At 40.9% G+C, this 25,548-nt stretch overlaps 1 protein-coding gene across 1 annotated transcript in view; it reads right to left on the minus strand.

The window, feature by feature from the left end:
• Window positions 1–70: 70 nt before the first annotated feature.
• TGS1 (trimethylguanosine synthase 1) overlaps window positions 71–25,548 on the minus strand; it is a 42,047-nt gene continuing 16,569 nt past the window's right edge. Inside the window, 6 exon segments of the mRNA XM_089899152.1 lie at window positions 71–1,324; window positions 6,963–7,090; window positions 18,724–19,675; window positions 19,678–19,913; window positions 23,548–23,691; window positions 25,309–25,461. Coding sequence (XP_089755278.1) covers window positions 19,568–19,675; window positions 19,678–19,913; window positions 23,548–23,691; window positions 25,309–25,461 — 641 coding nt within the window. The 3' untranslated portion in view covers window positions 71–1,324; window positions 6,963–7,090; window positions 18,724–19,567.

The following is a 25,548-nucleotide window of genomic DNA, read 5'->3' on the forward strand; positions in this document are numbered from 1 at the left end:
GGCGGGCTCTCAACCACTGCGCCATGAGGGAAGCTCTCATTTATTTTTTTAATCATGTTTTTCTGGACTCCTTCCAGCTGACGGCAGAAGCAGTTAAAGCCGCCCCAGCTAGTTGTTTCTTGGTCTTCGCTGCCGACAGGCACAGCCTTATGGATCAAGTCTCGACGGCCACTCTGTGTTAGGGTGCTTTCAGTTGCAAGGAAACAAAGCTGATGCAGTGGAACTCAGTACTAATGTAGAGCTCATCGGCCATGTGCTTTCAGGTGCCTCTGGGCCCAGAGATGCTTGGCCGTGGTTTAGCCCTGGCAGTGAGATGGTTGCTCTACCCCGAGGGCTAGAGCTTCTTATTTATTGACATCTTCTCACTGATATACAGCAAGCCCTACGTTCCTGCTGATTGAAGTGACTTAGGTTGTGTGTACACTTCTGATCCAGTTGCTGTGACGGGGCAGATGGGACTATACTGATTAGCTCTGGCTACGCAGGGCCCACCCTGAGAACAGGGCCGAGGGGCCATCAACACAAACCATGGCAGGGAAATTCAGGACCCTTTAGGAATGACAGGTAGGTTGGTAGCCACTAATAATATCCTCTGTGATAGCGCATGGGTTATTGACACAAAGCCATGGACACTGTACTTCACAGAGCAATTTAGGGAATTTCAAGGCAGAGCTTAAATTAAACACTCCAAGTCCACCTTGCCCTTATCATGGACTGACTTGTGTAGGGATTTTTAATTCAAGTGCTGACTTGAGACCCTTGACTCCACTTCAGGAACTGAGTGTTGGTTCTGGGTTTAAAAGACCCAGATTGGAGTTCCTCAGATTCCATTCCACTGCTTCTGCAGAAGGCGCTAAAGTTGAACAGCCAGTGAATGAGGGAACTATTTTATCCTAACAGCCTAGCATTGGCTGTTACTATTTTTAAACTGCTAACTGATGAGCTGTAAACTGTCATCTTAAGCCTGCACTGATTGGTGCTATGAAGCCCCAAAGTCTAGCAGTCCCTGGCACTCTTATTTGTTTAATAAATGATAATTAGGGAATAAATCTGTTTTTTGTGTTTGCATTTCCTCATGTAAATTAACGGGCAGATGCTTTTTTTCTATTTATTTATTAGAAAAATCATTTAAAGAAATGAATTTGAATGAAGAAAGCATATGTCTTAAAATAGAGTTAATGGTTCTCCTGTCCCTTAGAAGGGGTTTCCCAGAATGCAGGTCCACGTCTCTTGGAATCATTACCTCCCAGGGAGAGGCTATCAGGCATGAAAGAATTGAAATTCATCCAAGATCCACAGGCAGTCTAGGCTCAGGAACAAGTGGCTGAAACAGTACAACAAAAACCTTCAGTGCATACATTTACTATTTTTAATCTCAGTTATATAATTCTTAATTATCTAAAGGATTAACAAAATCTTGAATATACTTCAGTTGGGCCAATCAAACAAGAACAACGTTAATTTAGGACTTGCTGAGTACTTGCTTATCTGAAATACTGTAAAAGACTGATCTTTGTGTTTCTAGTTGGAAGGAGGAAGACTTTCACAGTGTCATGTCCTGTGCTGACAAATGCAAGTCTAGTCATTTCACTTTCCAGCTTAAAGTCCTATGGCTCCCTGTCACCTAAGGATGAAATCTATAAATTCCTAAGCATTTTAGAATGAATTATAAGGGGCCAGAAGCCTCACAATGGAAAAGAAGTGTTCTTTTTGTTCTCCAGAAATCTAGATCTGCACTGTTGAGACAGGCGCCACTAGCAACCAGCCACATGTGGCTACTGAATGCTTGAAGTGTAGCTGGTAGAGACTGAGATGTACTGTAAGTTTAAATACACACTGGATGTTGAAAACTTAGTAAGAAGAAAGGTAAACTGTCTCATTAATTTTTTATATCATTTACAAGTTCAAATAATATTTTCAATATAGTTAAACATACTATTAAAGTTAACTTCACCTGTTTGTTTCTACCTTTTATTTATTTATTTATTTTTGTTTTTTGAGGAATTTGTAATCTAGGTTTTTTTGGAGTATAATTGCTTTTGAAAAAATTAATTTATTTTTGGCTGTGTTGGGTCTTCGTTGCTGTGCGCGGGCTTTAGTTGCGGCGAGCGGGGACTACTCTTGGTTGCGGTGTGTGGGCTTCTCGTTGCGGTGGCTTCTCTTGTTGCAGAGCACGGGCTCTAGGCGTGCAGGCTTCAGTAGTTGTGGCACGTGGGCTCAGTAGTTGTGGCGCACGGGCTCAGTAGTTGTGGCGCACGGGCTCAGTAGTTGTGGCGCACGGGCTCAGTAGTTGTGGCGCACGGGCTCAGTAGTTGTGGCGCACGGGCTTAGTTGCTCCACGGCATGTGGGATCTTCCCGGACCAGGGCTCGAACCCGCATCCCCTGCACTGGCAGGCGGATTCTTAACCACCGCGCCACCGGGGAAGCCCTGGAGTATAATCGCTTTATAATGTTGTGTCAGTTCCTACTGTGCAGCAAAGTGAATCAGCTATATGTATACATATATCCCCTCTTCTCTGGGTTTCCTTCCCATTGAGGTCACCACAGACACTGCGTAAAGCTCCCTGTGCTCTACAGCAGGTTCTCATTAGTTATCTATTTTACACGTAGTGGTGCGTGTATGTCAACCCCAATCTCCCAATCCACTCCACCCCCCTTTTGTTTCTTCTTCTAAACGTGGCTGCTAGAAATTTTACAGTTACACTTATGGCTCTCATATTTCTACTGAGCATGTATCTATCCACGGTGTGGCTCCAGATGATTCCCACCGATATTCTCCAGCATTTCCACTAGGCACCTTGCTCGGTCACAGAACGCCTTCCCCATTCAAAGCTGGGGAATTAACCCACTTCTCTGGTGCAGAAAAAAGACGGTTGTGTCTTACAGGGACTCTGGGAGCTGAGCGCCCATCGGGAGGAGCGAGTGAGCGGTGACGCCCTGCGGGCTCTGCTTCCTACACCTCTCAGGTCTGCCTCTCCCCGCGGCCCTCACTCACGGCCCGGGTGCACATCACTGACTGTGGGAGAAGCCTCCTCCCCGGGACCACGGAGCGCACTCAGGCGGCCTGCGAACGCGCACGGCAAACATCGCACAAGAGCACGCTTCTGGCAGTGCCTGTGCTCTGCCACCGATAGAAACTTAGTTGTTTTCATGCACCATTCCAGTTGCTGCCGCTTCTTGAGAGGCCGTTTACATGCATCACTGCTCGGAAGCTGCAGTCGCTGGTACCCAGCGCGTCAAGAATCGAGGCCAGCGCTGTTTTCGGAGAGCAGCCGGTGCGCCCTCGCTCGGCACAGGACGCTGGCTCACTCTTCAGCAGCTTCTCCAGGAGTCTGACATTCGCCGAAGCCTAAACATACTCGTCATTCTTTTGCCTTCGCGCCTTCTAGATGCTGTTTCCTTTCTTGGAATGTCTTGTCCCAACTGGTTAACCTGGAAAACTCCTGTGTGTCCCCCTGCTGTCCAGAGGGCGGCCTTTCACAGCACAGCAAGCAGGCCACGTCACACTTGCCAGCTCCCTGAGGGACAGAATGGCTCTTCATCGTCTTCACGCTCACGATCCATTCCACTGCTTCTCAGGTACGTAGCATTTAGAAAGTAAGTGGATGAACTTTGAAAATATTAATACATAAAGGCATGGTGATCTTTCATTTATGGTGGTATTTGAAATTCTTTTTCAAATAAATTTTGTTTTAAAAAATTAGCTGAGTTAATAAAGAACTAACAGCACATACTGACACAGATGTGGCAGCATCATCATGGTAGCAGACAACTGTCTGCAGGTTGGGAAGCATTGGCCGGGCTAAAGTCTTGCCTCTGGCTGGTTAGGATGTGACCTAACCCCTAGGGCTACGGGAGCATTTCATGTTGCCTTAGATTCCTCTGCTATTTCCTCCAGAATTGTCTGGGTCCATTTATGAAGAGTCTGAGATAAGATATTCACATTTGGGAAGAAGAGTAAACAGTATATGAAAATTTTTTGGGCTAGTTTTTCAACCTTTTTATGACAGTAATTACAAAAAATGAAAAGTTAAAGAATGCAAGCAACGCAACTAAGGAGCCCGCCTGCCACAACTGAGACCTGATGCAACCAAATAAACATTAAAAAAAAAAAAAGGAATGAAAGCAAATATGAGAAAATGTACTAACTTTATATCAATAAACCATAAACCAACATCTAAGTAAATGGATGTTTTCCAGGGAATTATAAGTTAAAAAAAAAAACTTATCAAGACATTTTTTAAAAACCCGAATGAAAAGATTAATGTTATTTAGCACACACAAAAAATAAAACACTTTCCAGAGCATTCTGCCTGAATAGTCTAACTCTGACACCCAAACCAAGCAAGGTACACAAAAAACAAACATAAACAAGACAAAACAAAGTAAACTCTTCAAGTGAAATCCAGTAGTGAACTAAAATAATACATTATGATAGAGCAGGATTTAAAGATAAAATGCAGATATGGTTGAATAACTGGAAATTTCAAAAGTAATTTAGTACTTTATTAGATTAAATATGAACAAAAAACTCTAGGAAAGAAAAGCAGTATCTTTAATTTTAATGCAAGCTGCAATAACATTCAAAAGAAATGCTTCTAATCTTTCATTGTAAGATAAAAAGCAAGTAAAAAAATGCCATTATCATAACATTCCTGGCGTCCTAACCAATGCAATAGGAAAAGAATAAGAATTAAGAGGTATACACATTGGCAAAGAGAACGACTCACGCAGATGTCACGACTGCCTATTTAGAAAATCAAAGTGAAGTAACTGAAAAGCTATTAGAACTATTAAAAAGAGTTCTGTAAGGTGACTGGATGTAAGGAAGAAATTAAAAGCACTGTTACATACATACAGCACACCTGTTAGAAAATGTAACAACAAAAAAGACCCCATTCAAAATCAAACAAAAGGTGTGAAATATCAAGCAACAAACTTGGCAAAAAAATGTAAGATTTATACAATTAAAATGATGAAGTTTTATTGAAAGACAAAAAACAAATTAATGGAGAAGTGTTAGTTCACTTGATAGAAAATGATGTAGCAGTTAGCTATTCATTTGGTGACAACATTAGATGCCTAACATGTGCAATTTGGGTAATATATGAAAAATTGTTCACACCTTACTAGTAATAAGGACATGCAAATTAAAATAAGTTTATTGTTTGTTCAGATTGGTAACAGTAAGAAGTGAAAAAATACGCTATGTTTTTGAGGCTGTGGGGAAAACCGGCCCCTTTCATGCATAGCTAGTGAGAATATACATTTTTGGAGGGCAACCTGACATGATACATTAAAGAAAAAAATAAGCATGAACTTTGACTTAAAAACTCCACTTCTAGGAATCTACTCTACTTAAAAATATACACCATAGTACTACCTGCAATTGCAAAAACTGGGAACAATGTAAGTGTTCAGAGTTGGGTAACGGTTAAAGAAATTCTCATAGATTTATATTATGTGATTGTTAGAAGATGTATACGTATTGATGTGGAAAAATCTGTAAGACATTAAATTAAAAACAAAACTCAAATGCCAAAATAATATAATCCAATCCCACCCCAACCCACTGTGTATGCACAAGCTTATACTGCAGAGAAGTGTCTTAAAGGATATACACCAAAGTGTCAGTAGCGGTTGCCTTTGGGAAAAGGAGTGGAAGTGTGGGAGATGGGGATGGAGAGGAAGGGCTCAAGGCAGGGGCAGATGGTAAGGTGAGGGTTCTGTGTTCACTTTGTATTTAAACTGTTGGAATACATATTCACTTTTATAAAAGTGTCTTTAAAAAGTTTTATAATTCAACAAGAAAATAAAACCGAGTTGGACTAGAACATGATTTGGCTTCTCGGGAAGATTTTATTTGGACACGGGGGTTGCTTAGTAGATAAGGTTCTTTTGAGCACTACTAATATGTAAATGAGTCATTTTATAAGTCAGCTATATCTGTGCCATGAGAGGGCAGGAATATTTTAACCTTGGTTAGGCTTCCTGTTCTACTTATACACGGTCACATATGTTCAGGAAGACAAATTAGTTTTAATGTTAACAATATACAAGAAAATGTATTGTGGAAAAAAGCATATGCATGAAAGGTTAAATGACAAAAACTAAAAAATAATTGGTGATTTTGGAAATCTGCTTTTACCCTTCCATCTCCCACCCCAAGTGGCTAAGTAGGCATATTCTAGTGCTGAGGGCCACGTATAGAGCTGTTTATGACCAACACTGCCATTATTTAAAAAGTGGTGACAAGTTTACGGTTTAGACACTAATCCTACCTGATGAAAAAGTATAAGAACCTAGAACATCGACAGATTTTGATGTTGCAAATTAAATAATAAGAAATTAATTTCATCCTTAACGATCAGTTCAACTGCTGCGGTATTGCAGGGCAATCAGGCAAACTTGGTAAAGTTTCAAGAGACTAAAGTTAGCACTGCTCCATTCTCCAACAAAGTTGTTTTTTATTTAACAGTTATTTTTTTCTAATACTTACCGGAAATTTTCCAGTTTATTTCAATCCCCCAGCTCTATCACAGCCAAAACCATGCTTAATATGCCCATATTATTACGAGATAAAGATCCCAGATCCCCTGTGGCGAAAGAGTCCCCTGTCCCTGAATTTTGACCTACTTTAAAAATGACTGAACACACCTTTTGGATGAAGAGTTACACAACACATATTCTTCTTCCTTTCACTGCCATTTTAATAGAAAAGGAATATAAACTTCTATATTACAAAATATATTTCACATTTTTTTCAATAGAAACTTAAGAAACACTAACTTTATAAAATAAATGGATGTTTAAAAGCAAATTCCGGACGGCACTGCATCAACGTGGGGAAAAAGTGCATTGGGGTACAAATACCCACTTGACTATGGGTACAAAGTATCAGTGAACACAGAGAAGAAATTCCAAGTGAATAGTGTTCTGACCACTATGATCTTTTGGTCACCTCACTTATGATTCAGAGGTTGATCTGCGGATCAGTTTCCCAAAATAAGCAGTGATTGTCTTCAATCTATTATTAAGAAAGTTTTGTTCTATTTCCACTTGCCCTCCAGGCCCAGCCAAGGACGCCACCTAAAAAGGGAACAGAAGAAAGTCACACATACATAAGCATGGTTTCAAAAGAAATCTTTCATTCAGATGCTTTATCAAATAATACAGCTCTGGCTCTTTATTTAAGTCTTTCAAATAAGGAGGCATCCCAAACGTTCACTATTACTTTCCAGGTGGGTATTAATGCAGTATGTGGTGGCAGAAATACTTGTTTCAGGCACTTCTGACATTACGGGTATGACCTCAGTGCTATGTCATTGTATAAGACCTAATCTCTCCAATGCCAGAAGTGACAGAACTTAGAGGAACAGAAAATCAACATATCGTTCCCAAATACCAGGTTTATTTATTAAGATGGAATACATCAGAGAGCAAGACAGACCCCGCCCGACTTTCATGGGAGCTCCAGCCTCTACCACCTCCACCTTTTACTTCTCTAGGCGGGTTCTGGTGCTGTTCTCCCAGCTTGTATCACCTCCTCCGCCTGTTGCTCTTTTGTGTGTGTGTAGTTCTAAGTCTCCCACTCCCCCGTTTTTATTGTGGTTAAATACATCACTCTTTTAGAGGTCTACCGTAGATGGCGACTAACACGGTTATTTGGAAGCTGAAAGCACCATCCCTCTCCACCCCCACAGACTTAACCTCAAAAGGATGCTTCAAATTAGCAATGCTTTGCCCGAAGTTCTTAGACAGAAAAGTTTTGTTCTGGTCCAACATTTCTTCATCCAACCTCTCAGGTCTGTCACTAGCAAATATACTCCCTCCTTGCCCATGATTACGTCACCAGAGACCAGTTTGCCAGGGCAGCAGCGAGGATGAAGGGGAAGGGAACGCATGGAAGCCCGGGGACTCAGAGAACTGAAGACACGGGGTGCTGGAGACAGGGCTCCCCAGGTACCAGGGACCGGCATGAACGACAGAGACACCACCTCTGTAATTATGTCACTGTAATGGGCAAAACTGTATCTGCGTGTTTTGCAAAGAGAGGTGTTGTCGGTCTAGTTTGGTTTGGAGGTGAGAGATCTAATCTCGGTGGTATTACACATGCTCCACCAGCATTGAGTGGAAGGTAAGATTTATTGTACATCACCAATGAGTATGTATTTTAAAGCATTTCAACTTCCTCTTAGAAAAACATCACAGATACAGAAATAGGGAAGAAGCAAAGCTCATTCTATAGTACACACTAAAAGACAAAAAAAAAAAGAGGCTGTCCCACTAAGGCAGTAACAATGTCAATTTCAACCCGGCCCACAAAGAGAGGCATAAGAGACAGCTGTGTTTTCACCAATAGGAACAGATGACAGCAGAAGTGAAACACAGTATCTGTTACAAGGATGAGAAGCTCACATACATCCCACTGTTTACTAATGAGGCATATAATTATTCAAGTAGAACTAGAGCAGCAATTCTTAGGAAGAAGTGTTTTATTTTCTATTTTGCTATCTTTATGTCAGTCTGAGTTTTCACAAGGAAGGGCAAAATGAAGAATTTGTCTTTAACCAATAAAAGGCATTTTGCCTAGTATATTTAAAATATAATTGTTTCACAGTAATTTTTCTATGAGTTAAGATACAACTTAAGTGCAGTATTTCTCCCATTCCTTTAAATAGTGATTTATTTGAAGAAAGTGAGACTGGCAAGCAGAAGTTTTCTCTGGGGGTGGGGTTAGGGAAGGAGAGAGGAAGAGGAAGGAAAGGAGGAGAGAAGAGGTGGGGTGAAGAGAAGCAAAGCAGAGCTGAAGCAGCAGCGAAAATCTGCCAGGACAGGGAGGGCAGAGAAAAGCAATCAGAGGCAAAGTTACATACCAGTTCTGCCAATAATTTGCTCATCAGTATAGAAAGCCGTTAAGACAAGGTTTGGCTTCCTAAACCTAAAAAACAGGAATACTACCCATCTCTCTAAAAAGAGCACCCTGTAAGCCATAAATAGAATTACAGTAAAACAAATCTCTGAGAAGGTAGGGTTGCCTGGACTTGGGTGCTTTGGATAGAAAAAGGAATGAAGACCTCTTACGTGGGAGTTTTTGAGGTCTATTATAAAATAGTTATTTATAAATTATTATATAAAATAAAATATCTTATTCAACAACTACTGAATAAATAGCTTAAAGGTTTTGGTTCTAGGCAGTGGAGTGTAGCAAAACAAAACGAAACAACAGAAAAACCCAAAGAATGTTGCCTTCCTGGATCTTACATTCTAGCCCAGATGATGGACAATCATCTAGCTCAGATGATGGACAATTAAAACAAGTATTGAAAATGCCTATCTAGTGTTTAGAAAGAAATTTTTAAAAAACAACAAACTTAATATGTTACTTTAAGTGTTCTAATTAAAAATAATTTCTAACCTTAGCCTTTTTGAGCTTTTCTAATATTTTCACAAGTACATATGTTTTAAGGTTAGAATTCTAGAGTTGGAAGATTAAAAATTATGTAGTTCAAGCCATTAAATAATATTTTGTTTCAAGCAAACTTAATGCCATCAATTTCCAGCTCTCTTTATTTTTCACTAGCAGGTTTAACTGACAAAATGTCATCTGGTTTCTTCCCCTTTCTTAAAGTTTAATAAATTGAGAGAGAAAGAGAGAGGAAAGGGGAAAGGAGAAGGAGAGGAAGAGGAAAAGGAAAAGGAAGGAGGGAGGGAAGTCAGCAGCTCCGGACGACACGCTACATTTTTGCTATTGTACTTAAATATACTAGATTTACCAAAAGAAATCACAATTTGTTTGGGCTGGAACTAGAACTAAGAAATGAACTCTCATCAACTAGATTTCATGTCAGGCAATAAGGCTGTTCTTTGGGGACGGGGAAAAGAGACATGGGTAGAGATCACAATACAGGTGATAACTTTAGTGAAATAAAAGGTACCGTTAGAAGATTTAAGAGTTAAATGAAGATTCAAAATTGCACTTTTTTAAAAAAGCAAACTGACTTAAAGTAAAAATATATGGTAACTGAATGAGAGAAAATAATTTCTAAACTGGATCCTCATGGAAAAATATATAATAAATACCTTATTATAAGAAAGATATAGAACAATTAGAACACTGAAAAAAATGTCCTATTACTACACTGGAGAAGTGATTATTTCTGCAACATGCAAAATCTTGCTTAGAAGCAAATTACGCCAAGTGAATAGGAAGAGTACTTTTTATGGGGCCTATAGATCTCTGTCAATTACAGTGACATAAGCGAAAAGCATCTGAAATATTGGCTCTGACTAGAAACCTAATGACTACTGTATAGTACAGGGAACTCTACTCAGTACTCACTCTGTAATCACCTGTATGGGAAAAGAATCTAAAAAAGCCTGGATATAAGTATATGATTCACTTTGCTGTACACCTGAAACTAACACAACACTGTAAATCAACTATACTCCAATAAAAATTAATTAAAAAAAAAAAGAAACCTAATGTCCAACAGACAAGTGTCTCACCCACAATTCCCTTTTGTCCTTAAGTTTCTTTTGTTACATCCAACTAATAACTTCACAAAAATAGAGGTTGGGCTAAAATATTTCTGATGAACAGTTCTCTGGGAAATAAAGTATTTTTTATCAATGGAAAACCAGGCAATACTCAAACTTATGCATATTTATTGAAATTAGTTCCATATCTCTGCACATGGCAAATAGAAGTGAGATTTCTATGCTTAAGTGAATAAATCTTATTTTTTATTTTTTGCTGTTTTTCATATAACTCGAATCCTACCCCAGGCTCTCACAGACATTATTTCCTCTCTGTTTCTCTCTTCCTTCAAATATTTATTTGTTGATTAAGACAAATAAGATTTTGAAAAGCCATCACTGTCAGCAGGAGCACACTGGTGGCATGTCAAAAAGATTCTCCTGGGCATCAAAAGCTCACCTACATCCATCTCTCAGGAGAAGGCTATAATAACCAGAGTTCACTAAGCTTCGTCCCTCACCCGTTACCAGAACAGGTACTGGAAACAGGAAGACTGTTCTTAAATTCAACAAGTTCTCTAAAGCACAACAGACTAGAGAACAAGGAAGCCCCTGGTTAACGGCACAGGACTTGTATACAGCTCTGTGTGTGGCATCCTTTATTGAAAAACTTATCCGGAGGAGGGAAGGAAATATAAGCTTAGGTTCAGAAGCATTTGAACCTTCTCAATTAGCCTTAGGAGGCCAGCTTCACAGGCCCCCCCCGAGAAACCGAATGTACATGCCGTACGATAATGGATAATACTGCTCTGACTGTCCAGCGGCAAACTTTCCAAGGGAAAGGCTGGCTGATAAACGTTACAAGCTGATCAGCTGTATCCTGAATTGCAACATAGGATTCAGCAGTGAATTTCACTAAGAACAGAGCTGGTCTAGAAACCTGGGTGCTGGTGGCTGGAAGAGAGAAGAGGATCCCCGTGGCAGATAAAGGTCAGCAGCAAGCTGTCATTCTGAGGTGAAGTGTTAGCCCCCTGTTGTCCGTCTCACCAGTCAGGAGTGAAACAACCGATTCAGCAAAAATTCTAATTCCCTTCGCTTCTCTTGTCACCTCAACTTCTGTCCACGGCTCCCGCTCTCATGGTGGCCAACTCTGTGACTGGTAACGAGGACCTGGTCAGCAGGAGACACGAAGGCACTAACTGCGCCACGAGAAAGACCAGCAAATGCCTCACATGCCTCGTTCACGCGTCAGTGCGGGCAGGCCGATGACCTGGCTTGCTCGCTGCAGAGCTGTCATGAGGATCCAGTGGAACGCGCAGGGCACGCTGCAAACTCTAAGTACGCATGCCACTATGACAAGGCTCCTATGTTGTATCTAAATGCAGGGGACAGTCCTTTGCAGGATGAGTGTAATTCTGTAGGATGAGTGCCCTGAGTTTTAAAGGCTGGGCATTTTCAGGGAAAGCAGTTTCAGAGTTACTACTCCCACATGTACCGGAAGCCCAGTCCAGCTCTCAGCCCTCTTTCTGTTGTCTCCTGCTTCTGGGGTCCACACCTGGAGTTTAAGGGACCTCCAACTGTTGGGGTGATTTTGTCACATTTACCATATGGGTATAGTGTTGGCTACATGAACGTGCCGCCATCAGGCCAGATTTCTACTATGGAAATTTCATTTAGAGCAATTTGACCCAATTTCTTATCAAGCTTAATATTTAGAAACTAGTAAGGCCCCAATTTTCCTTTTATTGAATAAGCAGATTGCTATAATAGCTTAGAACTAATATTTGCAAAGAAATTAGTGGTAAACTTTTATTGTATTCAGCCAAAAATCAAACACTAAAAATGCTAATGAGCCGAATTTTGTTATATTTAAAGTGTTTCCCCAAATAACAAAATTACCTAATAGTTTCCATATCTATAAATAGTTTTAACTATTCAAATGCATATAATTGTATTCTTTTATATGGTAAGTTTTAGAAATGTTCCCTATAAATAAGTCCTCCCTCCCTATCTCACAAAATAAACCGTTAGAAGTGAGATGACTGTGACACTTCCTAGACACTATGTATTGGCTCTGATGGGAGCCTCAAGAATTCTGCTGACTAGAAATGTCTCTGGATTAAATCTAATGTCAATTTCTATACTTAAAGATACAACTTAAATAATCGCAGGATAAGTTTTACCTACAGTGTTGGGTTAATTTGTAAATATTTTCCTGCTCTATCAGGAAATAAAATAGGTGCGATCTGGCCTGTTATCATGAAGCGTATCGGGGAAGTCATGGAAGGGTGGAGCATGCCTACTAGACAGGTGCCAGGAAGGCCCTGGTTAATTTTCTCAACACAGCCCTTAGGGATGACGCTGAGTGTGGCCCTGCCCTCTGTACTGGTATGAACAAGTTATAAGGAAAAGTAACTTAAATTAACTTGACTTGAAAAGTACAAAGGCTCTCACTTTTCTGAGTCATCACATTTTAAGAGTTACGAAATCAAACAAAGATAAGGATGAAAAAAACAAACAAAAAAAAAACAAGGATAAGGAGGCACTATATCAAAGTGACCAGGAGCCGCTCCTCTCTCTGTTCCCAGGTCTGTCTGGGAGACAGGACACCTCCTGTTAGACGTTCCACCCGCAGGGCTTTCATACAAACACGGTGTCTGACAATCGTTGCTGTGTGGCTTCTTTGGGGAGACTAAGCATTCTGCTCTATCCACAAACCTCTATCCACACTGTGCACATTTACCACTTAAAAGAGAAGGTTCTCATGTTTGGGAAGCACGGTAAACCCAAAGCTAGTACCGGCTGCAAATCTACGGCTGTCAAAGGAAAGAAATGAAGGAAAACACAGCAAGATACAGGCGTCAGGCAGAAAATATACAATAATCCCGCACTCCATCTACAGTGATTTCAATGAGTGAGATATACCTTGCCTCCAAAGAGCCTGAGTTTGACAGTGAGAGTCTGCATAACAAGGGACACATGTCCTGGAATGAACATTCCCAAACAGAGGAAGGGAATAAGAGACTGAGGAAAAAGGCGACCTGGAAAAATATTTTACTAGATCCTGAAAACAATGAGACTTGTTACTTATATGGAAAGATTATAAGATAACTTATATTTGTATTGAGTCCACAGTCAGCTTAACTACCCTAAACATAAATGTTATCCAGAGTACAGATCTCCCTGGATGGGAACTTAACTGTTCTCTATAGGCATTTCTATGAGAAGAATGTAGGCTGAGTCTCAAACAGCGGAGATTCGTAAACTTTTAGAACCCAACAACCCATTTATCAGTTCAGGTGGCTGTGATCTTCTAAACGCTCCTCTGCTCCTCTGCTCCTCTGCTCTTTCTAAATCTTGGAGCACCGTCTCTTCTCTCATTTAAAAAATCCTACATATGGATAGGTTGTCTTCATTTTATTATAAAAAGAAAAGGTGATCTCCCACTGTAATTTGATCTAAATTCAATACCAATATAATGTGCTTGAAATCTTAAGTTTTCTTTTTGACTTTTATTATTCTCTAGTGTCATTACTCCCTCTAGAGGTAGAAAATGTGAATGCACTACAAACCAGAATTCTGGCAGGGGTGTGAAGTAAACCAAAACGAAGGAAAAAAAGTTCACTTTCTCCTTGGGTGAGTGTTAATTTAACTAGAAAAAAATGTGCTCACTTGAACTTTCGCAAAAAATAGTGAATTTCCTATTGTCATTCAAGTACCCAAATATGCCCGTCTAATGTTTAATATAAGGATCATCTAGCCTCTCATGAGACTAGTTATGATGCACGTTATCTTTTTTCTTTTTTAATTTTTTTTTCTTTTCTTGATGCATAATATTTACATACGAGAAAAAGAGAATTATGGAATAGGCTCAGCCTTATCTGGGACTCTAGAATGCAGATCTGAGTCACATGAGTAGCAGGTATTAGGTTTAATATTCAATTTGATATAAAAATGCAAAAAGCAAGGGGCTAGTGCTCTTTCTTTTGTCTTGTAACAGCACAAAGTATTTGAGAGACCTAATGTTTAGGTACAATGGCTCACGGGTAGACAACAGGCAGCAAGATCTAAGAGCAGCCCCTTCTAACTCACAGAGTAGGGGCTCAGACTTGTTAATTCTATTTCCTTTTCTTTTAACCCAGAGAATCTCAACTCTGGCAGCACATGACAATCACGTGGGGGGTTTTAAAAAATTATGCTTGGGTCTCATCCCAGAAAATAAATTAGAGACAACCTTTCTCAGTAGACCTGAGTCTCAGTAGTTTAAAAAAGCTACTCAGCTGTTACTGTAAAACTCTTAGAAGAAAACACAGGGGAAATCTTCAAGACATTGCATTCGGCAATAATTTCTTGGATATGACATCAAAAGCACAGGCAACGCACACAAAAATCAGATAAGCTGAACTTCATCAAAATTAAAAACTTTTGTGCAGTAGAGAGCACTATTAAGGGAGTAAAGAGGGACTTCCCTGGTGGTCCAGTGGTTAGGACTCTGCACTTTCACTGCCGAGGGTCGGGGTTCGATCCCTGGTCGGGGAACTAAGATCCCATAAGCTGCTCGGCGTGGCTAAAAAAAAAGTAAAGAGGCAACCCACGGGATGAGAGAAAATACTGGTGAAGCATATAGCCGATAATGGATTCATACTCAGAAGATACGCGCATGAAAAGATGGTCAACATCACTTGTCGCTAGGAAAATGCAAGTCAAAAGCACAATGAGATACCACTTCACACCCATTAGGATGGCTATTACCGAACAACAACAACAAACAGAAAGTAACAAATGTTACTGAGATTGTGGAGAAATCAGAACCCTTGGGAACTGCTGGCGGGAATGTAAAATCCTTCAGCTGCTGTGGGGAACAGTAAGGTGATTCCTCAAAAACCTAAAACTAGAATTACCATGTGATCCAGCAATTCCACTTCTGAATCTATAACCAAGCGAACTGAGAGCAGGGACTTGACTAGGTATCTGTACACGCATGTTCACAGCAGCCTTATCCACAGTCAAAAGGTGGACCATGGACCCTAAACGTCCGTGGACGGACGAATGGCTAAACGAAATGCAGTGTACGCTGACAACAGAATGCTACTTAGCCTTACAAATAAAGGAAATTCTGACACGTGTTATAACATGGATGAACCTTAAGGACATTACACTGAGTGAAGTAAGCCAGACACAAAAGGACAGATATTGTACGATTCCACACACATGAAATATGTAAGTATGAGGTATGCATGAGTAGTCAAATTTACAGACTCAGAGTAGAATGGTGGGTGTCAGGGGCAGGTAGTGGAGGGATGGGCAGTTAGTGTATAATGGGTGCAGAGTCGCAGTTTCAGCAGGTGAAAAGGTCCTGAGACGGACGGTGGTGATGGCTGTACAACAACATGAATGTATTTAACACCATGGACTGTGTGCTTAAAAATGACTTACGGTAAATTTTGTCATGTATATTTTACCACAATTAAAAAAACAAAAAGGCCACTCAGGTGATTTAATTTGCAGCCAGATCTGAGAGAGACCCAGTGTTCCAAAGATTAAGCAGATGAACCAAAGACGGGAAAGTGTAACACGTTAGAATAAGAGTACTTCCAATACAAGTAAGTATTACTGCTTTCTGAGAGGAGGAAGAGAAAAAAAATCTATAATCTGGGATGTGTGTTTATAAATTAAATCCTGTCATTTTACAAAAAAAAACCACCTTTTTTTGGGGGGGGGGGCCGTGCAGCACGGCTTGCGGGATCTTAGCTCCCCGACCAGGGATCGAACCCGCGCCCCCTGCATTGGAAGCGCAGAGCCCTAACCAGCGGACCGCCAGGGAAGCCCCCATTTTACAAATATCAAAGCTGTCTATTCTCTCCTCTAGAGAAAGCATGACATCTTTACCTATTGGTCCTCTTCAGAATCTTAGTAATGTTTGCATTCTTTCCACGATGACTTTATGACAAGATCTTCTAAGTAACAGACACACGACTTTTTGAGGGTTTATGGGCTAGACGCACTGTGAAAAATGCTTTATCCCTTATTTCATTTGTTCTTCAAAACCACCACTAACAAGTGGCAGGGCTGAGATGAAACTCGGGTCTGACTCTCAGCGTCTCTTTTTCCAGCCCATTACCGGAACATTAGCCGCATACTCCCACTTCCGTGTCACTGATGTTCTGGCCACCTTCTCCTCGACTCCTCCAGCCAAGTCTGCTTTAGCTTAAAGTCTGGTTTATCTGCCGTATGTATCATCCCAGGCCTTTCCTTAAGTCATCTGGCAGAAAGCCAGGGCTTTAATCTCTGCCTTGCTTAGGAGAAGGCTGCGCTATCACTAGCTTGTAATCCGAAGATGCTAGCGCACCTGCTGGCTCCTGTAAGACAGGTCTGGAGACGCAACAGAAGGAAAACAAAAGAAACCTATGGAGAGACCTGGGGTGGCGAGAGAGAGAGAGAGAGAGAGAGAGAGAGAGAGAGAGAGAGAGAGAGAGAGAGAGAGAGAACTTGTGTAGGGGAGGGCAGTGCCTCTGGACGGGGGCAGGAGGCAGTGGCTGTGGGAATTGAAAACAGGAGGAAGGAACACAAGGAACGTGAAATTCTGCTCTCGCTCTTCCCCACCCATCGCCGTGGCCTCGCTCAACAGCGTCTGTGCTGCGCCTGCAGAGCTATAGCTGGAAAGCGAGGGCGGCTGAAGAGAAGCTCTGACGTGAGAAGCTGAGAGAAGCAGGTGGGGACCCGGCCCTGGCAGCTGCCCTCTCCCACCCTGCTCTCCAGACATCCTCGGGCTGATGCCGGACACTCTGTGGTGAAGGAGTACAGCCTTCAATCGCTGCTTTTGCCCAGCCCCCTCCCCAACTGCAGTCCTGAGCTGGCGGGTTAGCAACCCCAGAGCTCACCCACCGCCACCCCTGCTGGTGGTCACTGGGGTCCACACAGCCTTAGATAGCGGTTCGCAACCCAGGATGCACATCAGAATGACCCAGGAAGCTTAGGAAACTGGTTAGATCGATTTCGGGGATGGGGCTCGGAGAGTCAGTTTTTTACAAATGCCCAATGATTCTAAAGGGCAGCGAGGTCTGACACTCACTGGATTCTGGCCTGGCCTTTCTCCTTCTGCATTACTCGAGAATAGCCAATAGGCACTAAAACAAGATATCTGAGGACCACGAGTGCTTCATGGAAGAAAAGCAAACAGGCCTAGAAATTATATCAAACGCAGAAAGGATAAAAAAGATTCATGATTTAAACTTCTTACAATAATAAAAATATTCGAGTGCAAATGAAGAAAACAAAACACAGTGCAGAAACATTAGGTGTAAGGAATATAAAAAACACAACAGATGGGCTAGAGAGAATTTATATATGTGAGGAATGAAGACCAGACTGAGGTAATCTCCCAGAAGGAAAAAGGAGACAAAACACCAGAAAATACAGTTATGGGAGACTAAGATCCACGTAACAGATGCCCCGAAAGAGGAAAAAAGATGGTGAGAACATGGTTGAACAAATAATGGAGATAATGTCTACAGAATAAAGCGTGATGAACAAAGCTCAGTGACAGAGCTGGCTCTCAAGTACCAAATGGGAGAGAAAGGAAAAACCGGCACCCAGCAACACTGGAGTAAAATTTAAATATCAAAGACAAAAGATTTTCAGTAGAATGCTTCGCACAAAGCAGACATGTAATAAGCGCTTATAAAAAACACCAACAAAAGCATGAAATAAAGACATCATCAAATCTTTGTGAGGCAGTTATTATTCTAGGGAAAAAACCCAACATAAATTAAAATAAATGTTTATGATAAGAACGCAACAAGGACATCTGAATGTTAATCAAGTGTCCTATGGTTAAAACTGTTCCTGGACACATGGAGGTTTGATTTGTCTGTGGATTTCTATCTAGGCTGCCATTTTGAGGAATACCTAAAACCTATTCTCAAGGTAGGCTGCAGTAAAGAGATCTCGGCTAGCCTAGGTGTGCACATGTGAAACACAACACATTCATCCTTTCAGGACACGGAATGAAAAGCCCAGAGTGCTCTGTTTATGTTTATGCAGGCCAGGAGCCGTGGAGACGAACAGGATGAAACAGGCATGGATTTAACTGCTAAGCACTTCCAGTTTTCTAATAATAGTCAAAAAGCCAGGGACTTCTCATAAACATGTTCTCAAGTAAAGAAAGACCCTGTATCTTTTTCGGTCCAATCTCTGTAACAGTCACACAAGAGGCTCATAGAAGTTCTTCAGTAATGGCTTACCTGGTCGATATTAGCATTTCTTGGAAGAAAATAAATGATATTATTCGTGATCTTCTGGGAAAGTCTGAAAATTTCAAAGGTGGACAGTAGTTAAGGAAAAGTAACAAAAACAGTAGTTAATTTCTGATCAGAGATATATTCTTCACTTACTACATCATAACCCAAATGTACTCCGATATGTAACAATACCCTCTAATGGGACCTAAAAGAGAATTAAGTAGCATACTGTCCCTGATGGGTCAGGGATTAGAGGTTAAATCTATTTATTCAATTATCCTAGTGGTAGGAAACCAAGAGCCGGAGACACACATTCTTTCTTTCGGCCATTTCCTAGGTTTTGTGACAACAGGAAGAATAGGAAAGCACAATACCCCCCTTTCTAGTAAAGAGTAAAGACAAGTAACTCTGTCCACTGTATTTTTCTAAATTTTACTTAGCAATTTAAAACGCAATTCCTGTTAAGAGTCATACGTGACTCCTCTGGGGAGTAGAGATAGAGAAAGGGACAAATAAGAAATGGTATTCTTTATGAAACAAGGGTTTGCTTCAGCATCCTGGAAGAGTAACAGGGAAACTTTGGAGACACAGAGGATTCAAGTCAGTGTGAGCTGAAGAAAAGTTAGGGGATAGTCACCCAGACTCTAGGGACAGGTCTTGAGGAAACCCCCATTTCCAGACAATAATTCCACGCAATTAATGCCTTTTAGTTCTTGTTTTGTAATGGTACAATTGGAGAGCAAACAATGGAAACATAACCTCGCAGTTACATAAATACAACGTAACTTTTGGAGATCACTCACCAGTTAATTTTTATGCAAAACAAACTGGAATCTATCAAGTGCTATTAGCTGATAGCTCTCCTCTTCACTAATGTCTTACACACACACACACACACACACACACACACACACACACACACCCTTCCTCTCCACAACCACTGCTTGAGGAAACTCTAAGGGCTTCCGAAGGATATCCATCAGGGGACATCATGGTGCTGATGTCAAAGATCTCGGCGGTGGCGTAGTCTGGTCCTCCCCAAGGCGGGCTGAGAAACACGACGTCAGCCTTTAAATGGGAAGCCAGCTGCAGGAAGTCTCCACAGATGAACTCAATCTTGTCCGCTACCCCGTAAATTTCTGCATTATGGCGAGCGAGATCGATCTTAACAGGATCGATATCAACGGCGATCACTAAAGTGGGAACAAGAAAGATGAGTTAAATGATGATTATTAGTTATATAGACTAGTTCATCTTCTGAGCAGTCGGTTTATTTTCTGTGCAAGACCCTTTTTAAAAGACTTTTTAAAGGGAGATTAGGCCATATATATGAGAGAGAGAATTAAACATTTTAAACACTTGTGTGGTACCCAGAAAATGTGACTGAAGGGTGTGGCCTTCAGAGCTGCCTCAGTCAGCCTGCTGGGCCAAGGCAAGTAGTGACGGTGGCCACCCAGCACCCACTGAACCCGGTCTGTGGTCAACACCGTGCTCTGTGCTGTGGACAGCCGAGCGGCAAACACTTGGGAAGGTGATGGCTGCATGGAAAGCCTATAAAAGATTTCAGATAAGACCAATTTCCTCAAAATGAGGCAACTTCCAAAGGAAGCCAAATTTGACAACTTCTACTGAAAGGCAAAATAAAACACATTTTGACAAAATAGCCAACTTATGAAGAAGAGATGTAGAAACATCTGCTGGTGACGTTTAATGAGACATTTTAGGTAGAGGGAACAGATGTTATGTTTTCACCACACGGGCTTTCATTTAATTTACTGCAATTTCGTAATTAGCAACACAAACCTAAGTTAATTCTGGCTCACTCCTGTCTTGCAGTAAATTACTCAGGTGCACCTGTACGTGCACCAGGATGTTAGTGGCAATATTTTATACCTGCAAGGGCTAAGTGGAATCCTGATACATACACCATGGTTGTCAAGGAAACAACTGCATTCCAGAAAATACTGGTTTCAAAATTCGTTAATGCTTTTGAGAAATAATGCACTAAAGAAATCACTTGAACAATGAATATAAGCACCAGTCATGTTGCAAAATCATGCATCTGCAACACTTTTTTCTGTTCTAAAAAAAAAAATTCATATTTATAAAAGAGAAAAATGTCCTTTTTAGCTGCTTAATCTGCTACGTTTATAGTATAGAGACAGATGCAAAGATATACTGACAATAGCAAAAACTCAACAGAAAAAAATGACTTTCAACACCAGATGTATTCAGTTAGTTGTCAAGTTTTCATCTGCGCTCCCCTCGGAGGCCGGCTTTGTTGTCAGGCCTAAGAGAGTGCAAGCAACTCAATCTAGCACGTGAAGGAAGTGCTGACAAATGTTGGTAGATACTACGTAGAACTGTGCTGTCCAATAATGGTAGCCACTAGCCACATGTGGATATTACCTTTAAATCGATGCCAATTAAATACTATTAAGAATTTAGATCCTCAGTCATGCTGCCAAATTTCAAATGCTCGATAGCCACATGTGGCTAGTGGCTACCATGTTGGACAGTGCAGATACATTTCCATCATTACAGAAAGTCCTAATGGGCAGACCTGATACAGAGCCACTGGAATTCATATAAAGGGGGAAAAAAAACTTTAATAGCAAAATGCAAACTCTGGGAATTCTAACCATTCAGTTGAGAACCTGCAGAGACAGCAGCTATGTGGGTGGAAATCGGTCTGACACAAAGGGATCGTGCCGACTGCACACGCCATTTTCTCATGTGTATGCACACACGCGCGCATGTGTACAGCTGACCCTTGAACAACACGAGTTGCAACTGCACAGGTCCACTTATAGGTGGGTTGCTCTTACTAGACGTGCAGGACAGGACCACGTGATCTGCGGGGGGTTGAATCTGCGGATGCAGAACGTCGGTACAGAGAGCGGACCATATGTTACGCTCAGATCTCTGACATGGGGGCGGGCAGCGTCAGTGCCCCTAAGCCCTGTGTTGTTCAAGGGTCAAGTGTGTGTGTGTGTGTGTGTGTGTGTGTGTGTGTGTGTATAAAGAGTAACTGATTACATGCATATGTGTGTACACACACACACACACACACACACACACACACACACACAACTGTACTTCAAACTCCCTGCCCCAGTGGAGTCAGCTCACCCACACTAGGGCAGCACCCACCACGACTGTCAGAGCATCCGTGAGCTCCTACTGCTTCGGGGAGGAGGTCCCAGGACACCACGCTATGAACACACTGAGGACTCCTGAGCTTCTGGCTCACAGGCTGCACCTGGCAGGGGTGGAGTCTGGATGTGCCTCCCTTTCTTCCCAGGGGCTGGAGATCTGTAGGTGTGAGTGATGGGGCTGTGATGGAGTCGGGCAGAAGCAGTCTTCTTTAGCTTGGGACCCACATTAGACATTTTCCTTTACCAAATGTGCACTAAGCTACAGAGAGCCTTGGCAACAGACCTGTATTCGTAGAAATACAAAACTATGATATGGACTGTTTCTGTAATATTCTGAAAAAATTTCCAGATCTATCTGCTGTTTTATCAGAGGGCAGATATTTTAATTCATGTTACAGTACAATGCCAAATGAAGACAGATTTTACAACTTCTGAGGAAAAAGTCATTTCCATGCAATAAACACTGATTTGAGCTCACAGGAATGGCTTATCTGGCAAAGGCAGAGAAGAACTTTAAGAGAAAGTAGTAAATTCAGGAAAAACAAGAAAGTAACTACTATTCCAGTAAATATGAAAACAGCTTTCATCCAGTCTCTCAGGAGACCACACAAAGACAGCAAATGTCATGATGCTCTGGAGCATCGGAGTGGCTGCATGAGGGCCACAGTCCATCAGCACTGGTCTTAAAATCAATGTTGGGCTGCCTTTCATCATTTCCTAGCTCCTATATTACACTTTCCAGAATCATATGTTTTCCTAGTTAACATAAAGAACTTTATATAAATCAATAAGACAACTGAAATCTACTGAAATGGGAGCTTTATATATAAAGACATTGGTGAAAAAAAGCATCTTCAGAGTATGACTTAACAGTTGCTATCCCTAAAATATCACATTATACTACATTTCAAAAAGAACTGCGAAAGAAAGGGGATATCAGATACAGAGAAAGCCAAGTAAAAGCCCCGGCCTCCCGACTCCGCTAAGTCAATTTGGGCAGGCTGTCCAGTTCCATAAAGCCTTCTTTCCCCTGGGAAACAGCACATGTTCTGCCTACTTGACACAGCTCTTAGCAGATATATGCTGATATATCAGTAGTTTAACAGAGGTTTTCTTTCTTGTGATTCTGAAGTCAAACAACCATGAGGACAGTCCAATAGTTAAAAGGTTCTTAGCGTCTTAGGATGTCAGAGCTGAAAGGTATCACAGAGGTTCTCTCAATTTACTGTCTCCTTTCAGTTAAGGCTAAAGGATGTCCAAGGTCAGCCAGATGGTGAGGGGCAGAGCTGGGAGTCCCTGCCTACTCTTCCCTTCTTCCAAAGAACAGTCTCCCATTTTCACCTTTTTAGTTTTACATAATGCTATAATCTTGGCTCCGCCAAGCTGTGTCTGTGTGATCTTGGGCAAGTTACTTCATCTTTTATTTCTTGGTTTATTTGTGAAACACAGAAAGTAGTAAAAGATACATATCACAAGATTGCTGACTAAATAAATACATATTAAGCACTTAAACCAGTATACAAAGTGTATGCTTAATATATGTCAACTATTATTGTTAAATATTTGGCATTAAATTATTAAATCTCAGTAGAGATAGGCTGAAGCAAAATGAAGCCTTTACTGAATAAAGCGAAATTAATTAATGAATAAACTGCTGATGACCACTTACCTCTCTTTCCTGTTAAGGCAAACTGAATGGTATTTCCTCCAACTCCACAAAATGCGTCGACTACGGTGTCACACTGGAAGGACTGGCTGACCCTGCCGGCAATGTGCTCAGCGATCTTCTCGGGTGTAACTGAAAACCAGCCCTCTGCGAAGGGAGAGGGTTTCTGTTATGACATTCAGTGGCAAGAAGCCAAGCCAAACACAAACATAGCAAACATTATTATATACTAAATGCTTAAAAGAAAATACTTAGTTTCTCTTTTCAAAAAATTATATATTATCTAGTTTGAAGGAAAAGGTCTAAGGATCTTGTTATAAAAGGGGCAGTATCATTCCCAGACCCCATTTCCACAGAAACAACCACCTCAATTCTTGCCTGATTCTTTTGCAATATCCCTCCAACAACTGAATGCAATTCTGATTTTTCTGTCTGAAGTATTAACAACTGACTACCTATCATGGAAAATGGAAAGTTAGCTATTTTAATTGACCAACTCCCCAGACTTCACCGAGGTTCCTAATTATTTAATTCCTGGAGGGGAAGCAGTGAACTGCATCTGTACGGGACACTTAGCAAAATCTGCACGTGTCTAAAGGGTCAGAAAAGCAAGGAAGTGACAGCAAGACTGCAGAGCTGTAGGCTCAGCAGGACCTTCATCATTTTCAGAATTGAGGTCCCATGTCCACTCCACAGAAAAAATGACAACTGCCCTCCTTCTTTCCCAATAGAAGGAATTTACGTTTTTCAGAAAGATATTCCACTGAACAAAATGATGCACCGATTTTCCTGTTCCCTTTCTTCATCAAAACTTTAAATGGCTCCTCATTGCTGGAAGAATAAAAACATACACTCCTTTTATAGAATTAAAAGCTTTTCTCCAGTCTTATTTCCCCAACAAACTCTTATGTACTCTCCCTGATACAAAACATTTTACAAGTAATTTTAAGAGGCTCAGAGAAGCCCTGAAACTCCACACAGATCAATACCTCCTGATTTGGACAGTTAATAAAGACCAATGTTTAGGTATAGCCCCAGCATGAAAGCAAGCCTCAGTTTGCGCAACTGAGTTTAAGTTAGCTCTTCAAGGTCATGGTAGGAAAACTTGAGAAAGAATTCAAACTTTCCAGTGTTAATTCATTTACTTACATCTTTCTGCACATCAGATGTTCTGTTTAATAATCTATTAATTGCTTTTGCTATCTATCCTAAGATGCAAAAAATACAGATTAAACCTGAGTCTGAAGTTTAAAAAACACATGTGTACCCAAATTGAGAGACACTGTAGAAAATAACCGGCAGCTGCTCTCTGGAAAATGTCAAAGTCATGAAAGACAAAGCAGCTCAGGAACTATCCCAGATTAAGGGAAACTAAAGGAACATGAAAATAAATGTGATACCCGACCCTATACTGGAAGAAAAAGAATGCTATAAAGGACGTGATTAGTATAACTGATGAAACTAGAGTACTGATTTGTTGATTATGATACTGTAACAATGTGAAATTTGTAACTTTATCATTGTCACATAAAAATATCACTGTTCTTAGAAAATACACACCAGAGTACTAAGGGGTAGGGGCCACTGGATCAGAAAACATACCTACATACATGCATACAGAGAATGACAAAGCAAATGTGGCAAAATGTTAAAAACAGCTCAATCTGAATAAAGGGGATATGAAAATTTCTTCCTATTCTTGCAACTTTTCTATAAGTTTGAAATTATTTCAAAATGAAGTTAAAAATTACATATACACCTTACCTCTGTCTAATTTAATCCCATCGTCGAAGCGAGAGAAGAGCCTGTATCTCTGGGCCCAGTACTTTGCCAGCTCGGGCACAGCAGTGATCTCAGGAGGCAGACCAATCCCCTTTCTGTTCTTGCTTTTTTTCTTCTTCTTCTTTTTATTTTCAGCTACAATAAAAAAATAGAAATAATACAGATGCTCACTATAGAAAGAGGAAGTCACAGGTGAATTTATCTAAAGTGTGGCCACGGCAA

This window comes from Delphinapterus leucas, chromosome 17 (genome assembly GCF_059928025.1).
Source record: "Delphinapterus leucas isolate spDelLeu-1000000601 "Yukka" chromosome 17, BTC_Dleu_Yukka2, whole genome shotgun sequence".
Classification (NCBI taxonomy): Eukaryota; Metazoa; Chordata; class Mammalia; order Artiodactyla; family Monodontidae; genus Delphinapterus; species Delphinapterus leucas.